The sequence below is a fragment of the Mesoplodon densirostris genome, chromosome 15 (genome assembly GCF_025265405.1).
Source record: "Mesoplodon densirostris isolate mMesDen1 chromosome 15, mMesDen1 primary haplotype, whole genome shotgun sequence".
Taxonomy (NCBI): domain Eukaryota; kingdom Metazoa; phylum Chordata; class Mammalia; order Artiodactyla; family Ziphiidae; genus Mesoplodon; species Mesoplodon densirostris.
Genome location: NC_082675.1, coordinates 64069278 through 64087436, shown reverse-complemented (window position 1 = coordinate 64087436; position 18159 = coordinate 64069278). Strand labels below are relative to the sequence as shown.

Here is an 18159-nt window from a genome sequence, read left to right as displayed (position 1 = left end):
GGAAAACAGAAGTGGTGGAGTGAGCAAGGGTGGCGGCAAAGAAAGGTAATAATAATACTTGGTCTGACAACACTGCAGCGGAATGAGAAACTGCTACTGAGCAAAGGCAGAGGTTTTTGTTTTTCCTGCTGCATCCAGGCCCAGTAGGCCCCGCCCTTGAGGGAGCAGGTCTCAATAACTTACCGTTCTGTTACACGGTGAGGAATGAGCAGTACAAGACCCCGTAGTTGGTCTTCGAAACCGGAAAGTAGCCCTGGATGGATGGGGCGGAGACATGTGCGGAGAGGCGGGACTTCCGGCACGGCCCTTAGCCCAGTTTCCGGCGTCCTCAGGCAGCAGCCGCGGCGCGTTTTTCCCCCCGGCAAGGACGCTGCGGAGCGGAGCTTCTGTGCTGACTTCTCTGCTAGCGGGGCGTTTGCCTTTGCTGAGGACGGCGTGCGGAGCCCGGTGAGGAGCCGCACTGGGACAGGCGAGCGCCCGCCTGTCTGGAGGCTGCATTTCTTCGTGAGCTGGCTGGGAACATACCGGTTGGGTTTCTAGGCCACCACCCTCCTGGGGCCCGGACCAACCGGGCGCTCGCTGTGTGAGAATTGCCCACCCCTCGCGGCCCTCGGCGTGGCGCCACCACGCGTGCGCGGCGCGGGGCGAGCTGCATTTACGCCAGGTCTCGCGTGCGCGGGGCGGATGGTGAATCTGGGGTGTTAGTCCTTCCCACTAACGTGCCCCTGAAGTGTATTTCGAAGCCGGCGTCCCTTCGGGTCAGTCTGGCGTTTGCCAGGTGCTGGAACTTGCGATGGGGGAGGGTGCGTGACCAGTCTTGAGGCCCCTTCACACCCGGGAGAAGGAGGGGGTTGCAGTTGAGTTAGTGCTGAAAGAGCCTTGTTCGTGGAATCCTTCCAGTTATGGAGGCCGGGATTCATGAGTTTAGCTAATTAAAAACTCTTTATTGAGCGATCAGTAGTACAGGGGGAAACGTAACAGCCCGTTGACTCACAGGGCTCCACGGATGGAACAGAGTGAGGAGTGTACTAATGGAGCACGCTGGGGGGTCCTGGCCTAGCCTTGGGAGAAAAGGAGTTGGACTCAGGAAAAACAGGAAGTGATGTTTGTCTGAGACCCAGGGACTGAAGGAATTGGTCAGGGAAAGGGAGGATGTAGGCGACAGGGGTGGTGGAATTCAGGGAGCAAAAATGGTTTCAGACAAAAGTCCAGCGATGAGGGAGGCAACGTATAGGACTGGTGGGCGACTGCAGTGCCGTTGAACTTTGGTGCAGGAGTAGACACAAACGAGTTGGAGAGGTAAACCAGGGCTCTGGACACCAGTGTACATTGTTGATATTTTATCCTGGGCGCAGTGGGGAGTGACTGCATAATAACATTTGTTGAGTGAGTGCATGCAGTGTGGTTCCCGACTTTTTCACTGGAAGCATATGGGGAAGAAAAGAGAATTTGTACTCTCCAGGGGGTGAGTATAAGTATGTCCAGAGACATATTCAGAAGAGCCCCAGCCTCCCAGGAGAAAATTTATATTGAAATCAGTTTTAAATATTTATGCACGTTCTTAATGATAGGCCATAGTATATCCTTATTTTGGTATAAAATGTTTTCCCATATCCTCAAATTATACTAATGCTTTAGGACTGTATCATATTTATCCTGTGATTTTTGTAGCCCTTGACACATCCATCATGTCCCCCCCCCCAGCACACACACACCCACCCCCAATACGCATATATGTCCTATAACCCAGCCTTTCTATGTGCGGAACACTTCACAATGTATGTATTACTTCCTTTAATCTTCCAATCAACCATTAGAGGTGTTATTCTTTCTACTTTAGAAATGAAGAAATTCAGGCTGAGATGTTAAGAAAATTGCCCACGTGCACACAGCTAGTGAGTACAAATCCAGGCATGTACAACTCCGTAGTTCTTGTACTTAACTACTGCACTGTTGCATTTCGAAAAATGGATTTGGAGCTAGAAATAGGGCGAAGAGTCGAAGCAGAGAGGACATTTAGGAAGTTGTTGAAATAGGCTAGATGAGAGATGATGATTTCAAAACTAAGATCGTGTGAGTACCAGTGAAGAGAAGTGAGTGGATTCAGGACCGTACAGGAGGTAGCACTGACATGCTTTGATCTGGCCCTTGACTGGTTGGGAAGAAGGCTTGGGAGGGTGGTGGGTACATCTGCATTGATGGTGCTGCCGTTCCCTCGTAAGGACTGCAGGATGAAGAGCAGCTTAGAGGGTAACAAGGACTTGGATTGAGATGCCCCTGGAATATTCACGGGGAGATGTCCTCTGAAGTATCTTGAAGAGTTCCTTTTGGGATGAGAGAGAATTTACTTTGCTTCTTTGCATTGAATATGTACCAATATCAATTGTGTATGACTTTCTAAAGTATATCCCACATGCCTTGTTCAAGCCATGCGAGATGGTGGGACGTGGACTCAATATAAACAAACATGGACCAGCTTTGAAGCCTTTTCAGTTTTCTAGGGTGATACTAATCGTTTACAATTACAGTTTATCAAGTACTAACTTGTAGTTCCGGTAACAAGTATTATAAAGATTTAGACAAGAAAAGAGATCCTGGCAGAAGTGGTAGAGGCCTGTAGTGGGGCTAACTGAAGAAGTATATTTTGAGGTTTGAGTGGTACGCCTCAGTTATGTTCTTATAGGCCTCAATCACTCTCAGATAAGCTCTATAAGAGCATTTTAGAGTTTAAAAGGTGTGTTCTATGGAACTGATGAAAGTGCTTTGGTGTAACATTAAGTCTTTGTGGACCCTTCAATAAAGATTAGAATTATCAATATTTTTATGACCGTGGTTCTAGTTGGACAGTTTTTTCTTTTCTTTGAACAGTACAATTCTTTTGTTGTTTTTCTACTCTTGTTCATATTTTATTCTTTAATCACCTTTGGAGTTAACTTTTTTTTTTCTGGCCGGGCCGCACGGCTTTTGGGATCTTAGTTCCCAGACCAGGGATTGAACCCAGGCCCCAGCAGTGAAAGCACCGAGTCCCAACAACTGGACCGCTAGGGAATTCCGAATGGAGTTAACATTTTTTTATGGAATATTAGGTGCCTCTCATAAAAGTTGGGTTTTGAGAGAAGAAATTTTAGGTTCTTCTGTATGTAAAAAGAGAATGCTTTGTCTACATTTTGCATAGCCTTACCTTTTGTGGTGCAATGTATTTTATTTTATTTATTTTTTTATTTTTATTTATTTATTTATTTTACTTTTTCAGTACGCGGGCCTCTCACTGTTGTGGTCTCTCCCATTGCGGAGCACAGGCTCCGGACACGCAGGCTCAGCGGCCATGGCTCACAGGCCCAGCCGCTCCGCGGCATGTGGGATCTTCCCAGACCGGGGCACGAACCCGTGTCCCCTGCATCAGCAGGCGGACCCTCAACCACTGCGCCACCAGGGAAGCCCGGTGCAATGTATTTTAAATTAAAGAATCCTTTGTCACACATCCAAATAGAGTCGCTAGCAACAGTCTAGTCTTTTGAGTAACAAACTGTTTCCCCTCTCAGGCAGGTAATAGTTGATGCTATTGTTGATGTAATAATCCTCCATTTCAAGGTTATAGTAAAGATCGGAAATCGAATAACATATGAGGACTGTTATAAAAGAAAGGATTTTGCAGTGGAATCTTGATTAACCAGAGCTCTTAATATCTTTTTTTTTTTTTTTTTGCCTCTGCACTCTCCCCCATCCCCCGGCAGATTCATTATAAAAGGCAAACAGAACCAGGGATTTATTTTAAAATCAAAATACTTGATGAGGGTTATACTGATGTATAATGATTGGACTAATTTAGTTTTTTATAAAATTAAATATATGAGAAATGACTGACTAAAACATAATAAGACTAATTTTTATTGTGAAATATGTCATCTACACAAGAGTATGCAAAACATATATAAGTTTTAAATAATTATAATAAAAAACACCTGTGCACTCACTGTCCAGGTCAAGAAGACCTTAGAGGCATCCTTGTGCTCCTCCTGGTTTCTATCTCCTCCCCATCGCCTGGAGGAATCATTATCCTCACTCTTGTGTTAATCACTCCCTTGCTTCTCTTTCCAGTTTTATCACCTATGTGTGCTATAATATGGAACCATATGGTATGTAGTCTTTTGTGACTTGATTCTTTCACTCTGTAGAAGATTTTGGAGGGTTACCTAGGATGATGTAACTGTAGTTCATTCATTTCCGCTGCCTTTTGCATTCTGTATATGAATATACCACAATTTATTTGTCCAGTCTTCTGTTGATAGACATTTGTATTGTTTCCAGTTCTGGCTTTTACAAACAGTGCTGCTTTGGACATTTTTGTTTGTATTTAATGGTAGAGTATGAAAGACTCTCTCAAGGATATAATACCTGGGAGTGGAACTGCTGGGTTATAGAGCATAGTGATTCCAAACCAGTTTCCAAAATGTATTGTTTTATTGTCTCACTAGCAGTATAAGGGAGTTGCCTTTCTTTTTTTTAACATCTTTATTGGAGTATAATTGCTTTACAATGTTGTATTAGTTTCTGCTGTATAACAAAGTGAATCAGCTATACGTATACATATATCCCCATAGCCCCTCCCTCTTGCGTCTGCTTCCCACCCTCCCTATCCCACCACTCTAGGTGGTCACAAAGCAGAGAGCTGATCTCCCTGTGCTATGCAGCTGCTTCCCACTAGCTATCTATTTTACATTTGGTAGTGTATATATGTCCATGCCACTCTCTCACTTCGTCCCAGCTTCCCCTTCCCCGTATCCTCAAGTCCATTCTCTACGTCTGTGTCTTTATTCCTGTCCTGCCCCTAGTTTCTTCAGAACCTTTTTTTTTTTTAAATTTTTGGCTGCATTGAGTCTTCGTTGCTGCTTGGGAGCTTTCTCTAGTTGTGGTGAGCGGGGGCTACTCTTCCTTGCGGTGCTCGGGCTTCTTATTGCGGTGGCTTCTGGTTGCAGAGCACAGGCTCTAGGTGCGCGGGCTCAGTAGTAGTGGTTCACGGGCTCCAAAGCGCCGGCTCAGTAGTGGTGGCGCACGGGCTTAGTTGCTCCGTGGCATGTGGGATCTTCCCGGACCAGGGCTTGAACCCATGTCCCCTGCAGTGTCAGGTGGATTCTTAACCACTGCGCCACCAGGGAAGCTCCAGAACCCTTTTTTAAAATTTAGATTCCATATATATGTGTTAGCATACGGTATTTGTTTTTCTCTTTCTGACTTACTTCACTCTGTATGACAGACTCTAGGTCCATCCACCTCACTACAAATAACTCAGTTTCGTTTCCTTTTATGACTGAGTAATATTCCATTGTATATATGTGCCACATCCTCTTTATCTGTTCATCTGTCAATGGACACTTAGGCTGCCTCCTGGCTATCGTAAATAGAGCTGCAATGAACATTGTGGTACCTGACTCTTTTTGAATTATGGTTTTCTCAGGGTATATGCCCAGTAGTGGGATTGCTGGGTCGTATGGTAGTTCTATTTTTAGTTTTTTAAGGAACCTCCATACTGTTCTCCATAATGGCTGTATCAGTTTACATTCCCACCAGCAGTGCAAGAGGATTCCCTATTCTCCACACCCTCTCTAGCATTGTTTGTAGATTTTTTGATGATGGCCATTCTGACCGGTGTGAGGTGATACCTCATTGTAGTATTGATTTGCATTTCTCTAATGATTAGTGATGTTTAGCATCCTTTCCTGTGTTTGTTGGCAATCTGTATATCTTCTTTGGAGAAATGTCTGTTTAGGTCTTCTGCCCATTTTTGGATTGAGTTGTTTTTTTTTTGATACTGAGCTGCAGGTGCTGCTTATATATTTTGGAGATTAAACCTTTGTCAGTTGTTTCATTTGCAAAAATATTCTCCCATTCTGAGGGTTGTCTTTTCATCTTGTTTGTGGTTTCCTTTGCTGTGCAAAAGCTTTTAAGTTTCATTAGGTCCAATTTGTTTATTTTTGGTTTTATTTCCATTTCCCTAGGAGGTGGATCAAAGAGGATCTTGCTGTGATTTATGTCATAGAGTGTTCTGCCTATGTTTTCCTCTAAGAGTTTGATAGTGTCTGGCCTTACATTTAGGTCTCTAATCCATTTTGAGTTTATTTTTGTGTATGGTGTTAGGGAGTGTTCTAATTTCATTCTTTTACATGTAGCTATCCAGCTTTCCCAGCACCAGTTATTCAAGAGGCTAGGGAGTTGCTTTTGAAAACCTTTGATATTTTCTGACTTTTAAATTTTGCCAGTCTTTTTTGTTGTAGTGATCTCATTCTGCTTTAAATTTGCATATCCTTGATTACCAGTGAGTTTTGAACATCTTCATTTGTTTATGTGCTCTTTTGTAAAGGATATGTTGATGGTTATTCATTTGTTTCAGATTTGTTCCTTTTTGAGATCCTGTGCCATTTTTCTATTGGGTTGTTTGTCTTTTTCTTAATATTTACAGTTTATATTTCCTGGATTCTGATCCTTTCTCACATGTGTTGAAAATTTGTTTTTCACTCTATATTTCTACTCTTTCTCTCTTTACAGTACTTTTGAAATATCTGTCTTTTCCTTTATTCCTTTATGCTTTTTATATCATAAGAAAGCCATGCCTACCCTCAAATCATGAAGATACTCTCCTATCTAGAAGTTTTACAGTTTTGCCTTAAACCTATGGTTGTTTAATCTTCCTGGGGAAAAAATGTACATGAGGTATGATATGGGAGTCCAATTCCATTTTTTTCTCCTATGGATAGTCAGTTGTTCTAACACCATTTTTCGTTCTTTGCTGATCTCAAACACTATCTCTGTCATATATCAAGTTTCCACACACTGGTTGGGGTAGGGGGTGGGGGGGTCATTTTTGGGGTTCCCTATTCTGTTCCATTGACTTTGTCTCTTTATGTGCTAATACCATAACATCTTAGTTAATTACAAGACCTGATTAATTGTCTGGATATTAGGGAAAACAAGGCTCCCATTTTCGTTCTCTTCAATCTTGGCTGAAGTGTCTTGGCTATTTGCACTTGGCTATTTGTGTAAGTTTTAGAATCAGCTTATCAAGTTCCACAAAACCCTTTTTGGGATATTGATTGGAATTGCTTTGAATCTGTTGATCATTAAAAGGAAAAACTGATATCTTTGTAATATTGGGTCCTTTAATAGATCTATCTATATATTTGTCTTCTATGTGTCTTTCATTATAGTTTTATAATTTTGCCATAAAAGTGTTGGCTTCTTTTGTTAGACTTTCCTGGTAACTGTATACTACTGTAAGTGATATCTTTTTTTAAATTAGTTTTCTAATTATTTGTGACATAGTGATTTTTTTAATTGCTATACTTTTTTACCGTGTTAATCTGTTTTAGATTCTTGAATTTTTTGTATATACAGTCAAATCATCTATGAATAACGATAGTTTTGTGTCTTCTTTCCAATCCTTATATCTTCTTTTTCTTGCCTTACTGCACTAGCTAAGATATCATTTGCAATGTTAAATAGAAGTGGTGAAAGTAACATCCTTGTGTTATTCCCTATCTCAGTGCTTTCAGTATATTACTGAAAAGTGATATCATAGTATAAAGTATAAGTTACACACTGATAAATATCAGTATATTACTGATAAAACTAATGTTGGCTATATATAGGCTTTTTGTCTTTTATCAACTTAAAGAAGTTCCATGGCTCAATATAGTAATGATCTCAGTCTCCCAATATTGCTCTATAGATTCAGTGCAGTTCCAGTCAGAATCCCAAAAGGGGGGGGTTGGTGTTTGTTTTGATGGAAAATAACAGGCATCAGCATGGATGAATCTCAGAAATACAATGTTGAGCAGAACATGAAAGTTGCAAGATTATGACTTCATTCTTATAAGGTTAAAAGACATTAAAGCTGTGTGACAGGTAAAAATATAAAGAAAAGCAAGAAAATGATTATCGCAGAGTTCATTATGTTAATTACTTCTGGGAGGTAGGACAGGAATGTAATTGAAGGGGCTCATATAGGACCCTCAGCAGTATTGACAGTGTTCTAATCTTAAACTAGGGGCTGGCTAAACACACAAGTTTCATTTTTTATATTACTATTATTATTAGGTATGAAAACGTCTTTCTTTTGCCTTCAACCCATTTTTAAGAGAGATCTTTATATTTTCCTCCAAAAGTTGAAAATTTGTAAAAATATTGCAATGAAAACCATATATGTTTCACCAAAATTCACTAATTGTTAATATTTTGCTATATTTGTTTTATGTTTCTCTCATGCATTGCACTTATTTGTCATGTCTTTTCACATTCCTTTAATTTAAAACAGTTCCCCAGCCCCTTCTTTGTCTTTTATGACATTGATATTTTTGAAAAGTTCAAGCAAGTTGTTTTATACAGTTTACAATTGTCTCATGTTTCCCTCATGATTGATTTGTGTTAAACATTTTTGGCAGAAATTCTACAAAGGCAGGATGACTGCAATGGTCTTCTCAGGAAGCACATAATGCCAGTTTCTCATATTAATAATGGTGTTACTTTGATCATTTAGTTAAGGGGGTATCTGGCTGTTTTCTCCACTGTAAAAGTATCTTCTCCTTGTAGTTAGTGGAGAATCTTAATTTGTGGGTGATTATTTGAGCCTGAGTGATTAAACAGTTGACCCTTGAATAGTGTGGGTTTGAACTGCATGGGTCCACTTATACTTGGATATTTTTCAGTAGTAGATACTATGGTGCTACACAGTTGCTGGTTGGTTGAATCCAAGGATGCAGACGAACCCTGGATGTGGAGGGTGGACTCTAAGTTATGCATGAATTAACCCCTGCATTGTTCAAGGGTCAACTGTACTATTCCCCAACAATTTTTCATCCAGTGGTTTTATCATGTGTTATTCGTTTCTGTTATTTTTTCTTTTTGGTGCCCCAGATTTGTCTAGTTGGAACCCCTGGTCCATGTGTCCTTTTGTCCACCTGTGATCTGGTAAAACAGTACATTGGCTCACCTTGTATTTTGGCTGACCCAGTCCAGGTTTTGTTTAGTGCACTTTAGCTGCGCTCATAGCTATTGGAGTCTTGTTGCTTCTTGTTCCTTTTAGTGGGCGGTGCTAAGAAATATATATGTATTTAAATTGCAAATTCATAATGACACCTCTGATTCCAAACCAACACAGGGTTCTTCCTGTCTTCCCATTCCATGTTTATAGCTCTTTTCTTCCATTTAAGAACCCTAATTTTTTTAAACATCGACAATATATCTATACTGGTTTGCTCGGTCCTGTAACATGCACAGAATTATTTTGGAACTCATACCATTACCAACAAGAAACCTACTAAGTAAAGTTCAAGATTTCCTTGCAGTTCTTTTGTCCTTTGCATATATCCGATGGCAGGGCTAGAGTCAGCACTCTGCAGAAGTTGTCTTAGATTAGTTTGTGTTTGTATTCTATTTTAGGGCTGGCTTTGTTTAAGTTTGAATATATAAACCATTAACATGGTTCAAAGTCAAAGCTAATTGTAACTTCTCAGTGTCTCTGTAGGATTGCTGAGAAGTTTCAATGATGTAGTGAAGACTACAGAGTGTTTAGCACAGTGTGGAACACCTACAGCATCCAATAAATATGAGCTGTTCTTATTTCCCTTCTTTTTTATGAATTCCTCCCAGTCGCTTCTCTTGCTTTTTACTTTTCCTGGTCTGTGACCCCAGGCTGTGCATGGGGTGGGGTAGGTGGGCAGGTGGAGGGAGGTACCTGTTACACAGTGATGAGTGGGAAGGAAGAGGGCACATTCTTTATGTTCCCACTATGTGCTTATCACTGCCAGTGATGTAATTATCACCCTTAACTCGGCAAACCCTCACATCCCTGCAGGGTCTTTACAAGTATTCTTTCTCTTATACAGACGAAGAAGTGGAGGCTTAGGATGATGAATGCTCTTGCCCAAGGTTACTCAGCTAATCCTGGACCCTGGGCCTACCTCACCCTCACCACCTGGCTCTGCTTCCCCCACCTGCTGCATCTCCCTCACTTAGGACCCAAGTTCTAGCTCACCGAAGGGAAACCCCGCTCAGATTTGGGGAGCACATATAAGGACCAGAGCAGGCGTGGATCCAGCCGGAGCACCGTCTCTGCGCCTTCCTCCCTCTGTATCCCTCCCCAGTCTGGACCGTGCTGACAGCTGACCCTGTGGGAAAATGCAGTTCTCTCCAATATGCCCAGTGGCAAGTCCTCTATGCATGCTAATCAGCAGCTGGCACTTGCCAGCAATCGGCTACAGTTCTGGGTTTAGTCTGGGTTTATTTTTTGTATTTATACCTTGTGTGCAGAGATAGCTGACTTGGAGTAGGAGCGGGGTCTGGAAAATGAGAGGAGCAAAGGAGCTAAAAGCTAGAAGCTGGGAGGGAATTCAGGGGTCATCTGTGCTATCCCTCTGCCTCCTGACAGGACTACACCTAGGGGAGAGCAACATTTAAAAGGGTAACACTGTGCAATCTGGAGTACTACTGGCAGCTTTGGGAGATGGACCCAGCAGAGACTAGCAGGCCGATGTTGATTGAAGAAGAGAAAATCGGGGCTGGGGGGTAGTGGTATGTGATACACTGATTCTTTCATCCCAGACTGCCCAACTGTAGGCAGTAAAGTTTGAGGATTCGGGACTTCCCTGGTGATCCAGTGGTTAAGACTTCATTCACCTTCTAATGCAGGGATGCAGGTTCAATCCCTGGTTGGGAAGCTAAGATGCCTTGCGGCCAAGAAAACAACAACAACAACAACAACAACAAAGATTGAGGGCTCATCTTGCCTCCCTGCCCCACATATTGAAGAGAAACTTAAAACCAGAGAAGGCACTAGACCCAGGTCACACAGTGACTTTGAGGCAGAACCAGCACCAGCACCTGGGCCTGGTGACTGTCAGCCCTGAGCTCTCACAATGACATCTCAGAGGGAGCTGGCTAGGAGAGGGAGGTCTTCCCCTCCATCCACCACGTGTCCCATGGATGTCGTAAACCGCCGGAGAACTCTGCTGGTAGAATTCTCCGCAACTTCTTGTTCACTGACTACTTCTCTCTCCCCTGGTTCTTTCCCCCTTCTCTCTCTGCTTCTCACTTTAAAGAAGGTGGCTCTTCCCGCTCTGCTGCCACATCAGGGCTTGACATAGTAAGTGCTCAGTACACGTTTGCCCTATGAAGATACAATGAATGGGGCAACCTGGCAACATTCTGTAAGGGTGAAGATTAGCACATGCCCTCAGACTAAGGAAGACCCCAGGGAAATGTTCACACACACAGCCACCAGGAGATGTGCAGAAGGATGTTCATAGAGGTGCTCTTCACTGTAATAAAATGTGCAGAACTACCTAAGTCTTCATGATCAGGAGAACAGAAAAGATAAATTGTGTTTTCACACAATGGAATACCACACAGCAGTGAAAAATGAATGACCTATATCTACATGTGTTAACATGGCTACATCTCACAAACAGTGTGGAGTGGTAAAGCAAGTCATGAAGTGTCTGTAGAAGAACAGTAATACAAAGCTTTCAGCACATGAAAATCGGAAAGTAGTAACCTTGGGGAGGGGGAGAAGTGGAATCAGATCAGAGAGGGTACACAGAGGGCTCCAACTCCTTCAGTGATGTTTTATTTTTGAATCTGAATGATGGGTAAAGGGGGTTGTATTATCCTTGATACCTCTTGTATGTCTGAAATATTTTATTCTAAAAATTTTTTAATGGAAAAAAGAATAAGTTTTAAAAAACTAAAAATGAACTCCCATCCTATTCTCTTTAGCTTCCACACTATTCTTACCCACTCCCTTATTATCTTTAAACCACAAATATACCTTATACTCCACTGTATATATGATACAGCTCATAATAAACATATATTAAAGGGAAAATATGCAAAAGTCAGACATTGTAAGGTAAGGAAAACATCTCCTGACTAAAGTTGCTGTGTAACTTGAAATTTCCTCCTCACTGACCAGTATAAATACTGGTAGCTCTTTGGCCATATATACTGCTTCAGGATATAACAATGGAGATGGACGATTAGAACATTTCATTGTATATAACCAAAGAGGAAAAAGATATTGCCAGTGATTTAGGGCTTCCTTCCATCCACCCATTCTTCAGAGTACATTTTCTCATATTTAAAAATAAATGCGTGAATTGTTCCACGAAGAGTTATTTTAAGAAACCTGAAGTAAATAGTAACCTCCTTTTCTAACATTTTCCTTCCTATGGTTTTAATTTAAGACTGAAAAAAAAAAAACCCTAACCATTATAAAAGTTTTATGGATCAAATTTGGATTTTTGATTTAAAAAAAAACGTTTTTTCTAAAAGGGAGGCAGCTTAACACTAAGTATCTTCCTAGATATGAATGATATTTTGAAGACTTACCAGTTTTTAATTGTCCATTGTTTCCTAAACTGTATTTTTAATTTCATTTGCTCTCTCTTAGGGAATGAAGGATGGCAGCACGCCGTGCATTAAAAGCTGTTTTGGTGGATCTCAGTGGCACCCTTCACATTGAAGATGCAGCTGTGCCAGGCGCACAGGAAGCTCTTCAAAGGCAAGCTATCCTCCCCGTTCAGCTGACAAATATGTTTGTAGGTGCCATTTTACCAAGGCAGATCATTAGCTGAAGGGATGGCCTTAAGGTGGCATTTCACCAGTTTACCATATATACAGGAACTGCCTTGGGCTTAGCTAGAAGATGTATGCATTGTAATATCTTCCAAACATTGTTCTCTAAGGCTTTTGTTAGGTTTGGCCTTTTGATTTAGTCTTTTTGTTCTTTATGTGTTTCTTTTTCTAAGTCAGTAGTGTAAATTTGGGAATGAAAACTCGAGACTCTGAAATGTGGAATAAGTAGCACTGGAAAAATCACAAATGAATCCTGGAATCACAAAACGAAACACACACATATACAAAGCCATAGTTCTGCGCACTCTTCTTCAGCTAAGATCTAACACTGAGTGTGCAGCTGCTCAAATAAAATTTAATTAAGGAACTTGAAATTTTAGAATTATTTCCATTAACTAAACTTAATGCTTTTGAAGGTTAGAGATTGTCTTACATTTCTGATGCGTCACCACAAGTCTAGATACAAAATACATAATGAAATCTTGGTAAAGTGAACTGAATGTGAATGTTTGTTCCTCAAAAAAAGTACTCCTCAGTACAACAGAACTAGTAATGTTATTAAGCATCTCATCTTCAAATAATTTAGAGGAGTTTTCAAAATCAACAATACTTAACATGTGGTGCTTTATCATTTTCGAACCTTACAATGTTCACATAGTATGGTGGTGTTCAGGAAATCTAGTGACTAGTATCACAGTGCCAGGTATTTTGGCAAGAGATCAACACTGACTTGGCACTCTCTCAAGGAGCTTACTCTCCATTTGGGGCTTCAATCAGTGTGAAGAGATTTTAGATCTGGTAGGTGTCATTTGGAAGCTGTTGACTTAGCCAGCAGTCATGACATTCATTTTACAGGTGGACAACAACATGTTTAAAGCCTGAAGTAAATCAGTTGGAGACGGGGACTTTCTCTTGACTCCTTGCCATGGTCTCTCTCAGACTTCCTAGGGAAAAGGATGTCTGTCGATCAGCCTCCTCTCCTGTTGGACAAGAGCTTTTACTGCTTCAAAGATGAGCTTTCTGCTCTGGATGGAAAGAAAAATCTTATTTCTGGTGAACAGTGAATGACATCTCTAAGTACCTCTGTAAACTATGAGCCTGCCATTCTGGAGGGGCAGGAGCCTACAGATTGTTCTCTCACTGACACTGGCGGGTTTCCATCCCAGAGAGATTGCTGTACTGTCACTGCCAGTTTTGGTTTCTATAGAAACAAACAGACTAAGGGAAGTTGAGGGACTAGCAAAAAGAAAAGGTTTTTAAAATGCTCGTTAAAAATGACATCATCATTTCAGTACTTAGACTTGTTCATTTTTAAGATAATAGTTACGTTGAAGTATTCAATTTCTTTTGAGAGATAAACTACCAAATTTAATGTGTTTTTCAGGAAAGCTACCATACAGATATTATAGAGATAATCATTATTATAATGAACTATTTAATCATATAAATTTATGAATGCTCTTTGAGTGAATTCTTAAAAATCTCTTTTTTGTTTTATTTGCTTGCTTATTTTAAATTGTGGATAGTGCTCTATGTCTTGTGTCTATTTGGGGCAGGTATAAGATAAAAAGCAACAGGGTATTAATATAAAAATTTTAATTGTAGGTAAATTATTTTTAGGTTAAAGCACTGTAGGACCAAGAAAATAATTTTTGTTTTGAAAGAAAGCTGGACTATCATGAATTCTTTCTCTGATACCTGATTGCCAGTTTAGGTTCCAAAACCAGATTGTGGAATCAAAAGTAGTTCAAAGGGAAAACACATTCGAGTCTGTAAAAATGGAATGTTTCTTTCTCCAAGTAGTTTCTGTTTGTAAACTTAGTAGCACATTAGGGCTTAGCCAGTGTCTAATTGGCTAAGAGGAAGGAAGAACTCTTGAGGTGTCCTCTGTTCTTTTAGTATAGGGGGTCAGACCCTGTCTAGGACGTAGGCTGGAGTTCTTGTCACAGCCCTACTGCTGCCCAGCTGTGTACAGCTGAGCCCAGTCATTAATCCTCTAGGCCTGAGTTTTCTCATCTTCAGAAGGTTACACTAGTAGATAATCTCTAAGATAACTTTCACCTCTCATGTTCTGTGAGTATGGTGGTTACTAAGTGTTGAGTTTTTTTGTTTTATTTTTTACTTCTTTACTAAAACCCGTAGTAAAATTCAGTTAAAGTATAGAAGGCCCTTGAAAGGGTAGACTTTACAGCCTTTGGAGATGAAGCAGTCCACAGGGTGTGGATAATCTGTAAGCAATTTTGAATAGATTATAAAACCTACTGGCCATAAAAACACTTACTCAGTGACTTACCCTTAATTTTCTGACCTTTGGCAAGTGCTACCAAATTAGGTTTTATGGAGCTGGAATGTAAAAGTTGCCTATTGACACCTGAATTTTACTTTTCCAGGTTACGTGCTACTTCTGTAATGGTTAGGTTTGTGACCAATACAACCAAAGAGAGCAAGAAAGACCTCTTGGAAAGATTGAAAAAATTGGAGTTTGATATCTCTGAAGATGAAATATTCACTTCTCTGACTGCAGCCAGAAACTTGGTAGAGCAGAAACAAGTCCGACCCATGCTGCTGGTTGATGATCGGGCCCTACCTGATTTTAAAGGTAGGAGAAATTTGGAAAGATTTAAAAATTGGTTCTTCATATCTGCTTATAAATCATTCTTAAAACTGGATGTTTAGAAGCATTTAGTCAGATTTCCTCTGTCAACAGTAGTTTGAATCTAAACTGGTGTTTCTCAAACCTGTTTTGACTGCACTCCAAAATAAGTGAAACACATTACATAGAAATCCAGAATGTATGTATGTGTATTTGTATATGTTAAACAATACTCTTACTTGTGAGATGTACTCTATTTTCCATTTGGTTTACTTAACTGTGTGATTTTGATGCTGCTTAGAGTCCTCCAGATTAGTTTCACAATCTACTAATGGATCATGGCCCACAGTTTGAAAAAACACAGGTTAAGATTTCTTTGAGTATTATAATCGTCATTCCTGGAGCCACTGTATTAGTTTGATTATATGAGATAAACCAAGGTCAACTTGTTTAAAAATAGATGTCATTCTGTATGGTGTGAAGTTTTTGCAATGACCATGAAATATTTTCAATCAAGAGAAAATAAAACTTTTCTCTTTGGAAAAATTAACAAACTGGAAAAATATCCTTGTGTTATGAAGCTTTGCCATACTGCTTTTTGTAGATGATACTCAGAGTGAAATACACAACATAGAAAAAGTGGGTATAAATACATCATTATAAAACCTTGTGATGGCTTTACAAATAATGATTAGAGAACTTCAGCATGGATATATAGTTAGGCAGAACCTCAAAACTTATACTATCAGGAAATATAACTGTATATCAATCAGAATTTGCAAAAACCAGAAACCAACGTTGGGTGAATTAAACAGAAAGTAAATTTATTAAAAGATCCTACTGTTGACAGGATATAAAATGGCACAACTCCTGCAGAGAGGAATTTGGCAGTAGCTCTCAAAATTGCATGTGAAGCAGTCACTGCCTCTTGTAGGAATCTATCTCCAAGACGCAGTGACAAAAATGTGCAAGGACGTATGAATAAGGTAGGTTGTTCATTGTGACCTTATTTGTAATAACAAAAGGTTGGAAACAACCCAAATGTTCATTGGAAGAGACTGATTAAAACTATGAAATGTCCACAAAATGGAATGCTTTGTAGCTGAAAGATAAGTAATGGCGAATTCTATATCCTGATAAGAGTGATCTTCATAGGACATATTAAGTGAAAAAATGATGGTATAGAAAACCTTACACGCTTTTTTCTGTGTAAGAAAATGAGAGGAAAATGGATATAAATGTATTTGTCTTATATTTGTGAAAGGAAGCTGAAGGAAGATAAATGAAAAACTAGTAAAAATGGTTATCTAAAGGGGGAGGGTGGGAAGAGGAGAGGTGATTTCTCTAAAAGTACATTATTATCTAGTTTTGACTTTGGAACCATGTAAATATTTTACATATTTAAAAGAATTAAAAAGTTAAACCAATCCCTGAAAACCAAAAACAGATTGAAACAAATGAACTGTATATAAAGTTGGTGACATAACCACTCAGAGAAAAGAATTACTTCAGATGACTTTAAAATTCAGTATTTTGACAGTTCATTCATGGAGGGATCAATTCTAAGGATAAAAGAACTGCAAAGAAATCTAAAACTGCATTCAGTAGTATTAGTGTTATTAGTAGTGTTGATATTATTTTGTAATTATAGATGTATTAGAGGATAAAGTAGTAGTTACGCTAGTATTGTTAGTGCTCCAGGTTTTAAGTGTAAGTGAAAAGAGATAGAAATATAAAAATCAAATGAGGTATGTATTAATTTTGAATTAAAAATATTATCAACTCCCTTGTTCTCTCAAAAAGTACATATTATCTAGATCTTCTACTAAAAAGGCATAGAAGCAGTGAAGCCCAGTGGTCAGACTGGTGTCTACTATGGTTTCCCACTTTAGTTCCTTGGAGAAGTGGGTGATTCCGGATCTGGGCAGGCGTTGTATAAGATGAGTCTGGGATAACTAATTGTTGGCAAGGAAACTATTGAAAACTAATAAGGTCATGCCTAAAGGACACTGAAGCCAATTTGAAGGGATAGTTTGAGCATCAAAAAGAATACTGATTGCAATAAATTGCAACGCATCATACGTATAAAAAGTTCAAAATGATATTCATCCCCACAAAACTCATTGGTCACTATGGGAAGTTGTTAGGGCAGTAACTCATTCTGAAAATGGATAAATGAAACAAGCATTTATCCTGCGTTTCCTATTTTAACTATATTTTATAGTAACTAAGCATTTGATGAGGGTAAATTCTTTATAGAAGAATTATAGCTAGTAAATGGAAAAGGAATGGCAGAATTAGAAAATCACCATTTGGCAAACCCTAGTGACAAAGTAAGAGAGTGGCATGGACATATATACACTACCAAATGTATAAAGATAGCTAGCGGGAAGCAGCTTCATAGCACAGGGAGATCAGCTCCGTGCTTTGTGACCATGTAGAGGGGTGGGATAGGGAGGGTGGGAGGGAGGGAGACGCAAGATGGAAGAAATATGGGAACATATTTCTATGTATAACTTATTCATTTTGTTATAAAGCAGAAACTAACACACCATTGTAAAGCAATTATACTCCAATAAAAATGTTTTAAAAAACCCTAGTGAAATAGGCAACAATATCAATAGATTTTAAACACATTAGGTGAAGAGTTGATGGGGAGCTTCAAAATGGAGGAATCAGGCTGACACCACTTGAACCTACTGATCAGTCTTAACATCACTGGAAGTAGAACAAGCAGAACTCTTGTGCTTCATGATGTGATATAATTGGAAATTCATAGCATTGCCTATAAATACTCTTGCCTAGTAATTGAATGTGAACTTATGAAGCCTCTAGATTCAATTGCTGGTTTATAGGAAATAATAAGAGTAAAGGAATAAATTAATATCATAAGCAATCAGCCAAATCCAGAATGTGGGACCTTTTCCAAGATTAATGATCTA

The 18159-nt window shown here is 39.6% G+C and overlaps 1 protein-coding gene across 3 annotated transcripts in view; it reads left to right on the top strand.

Moving 5' to 3' along the window:
* The first annotated feature begins 292 nt into the window (after positions 1–292).
* Positions 293–18159, top strand: part of HDHD2 (haloacid dehalogenase like hydrolase domain containing 2) — a 40979-nt gene continuing 23112 nt past the window's right edge. The window contains exons 1-3 of one of the 3 annotated variants that reach the window (XM_060118253.1): positions 293–447; positions 12440–12550; positions 15015–15223. In XM_060118253.1, coding sequence (XP_059974236.1) covers positions 12450–12550; positions 15015–15223 — 310 coding nt within the window. In that variant the 5' untranslated portion in view covers positions 293–447; positions 12440–12449. Of the gene's footprint in view, positions 448–485; positions 505–649; positions 759–12439; positions 12551–15014; positions 15224–18159 lie in introns of those variants that run through there. The other 2 variants (XM_060118255.1, XM_060118254.1) reach the window with 2 other exon arrangements.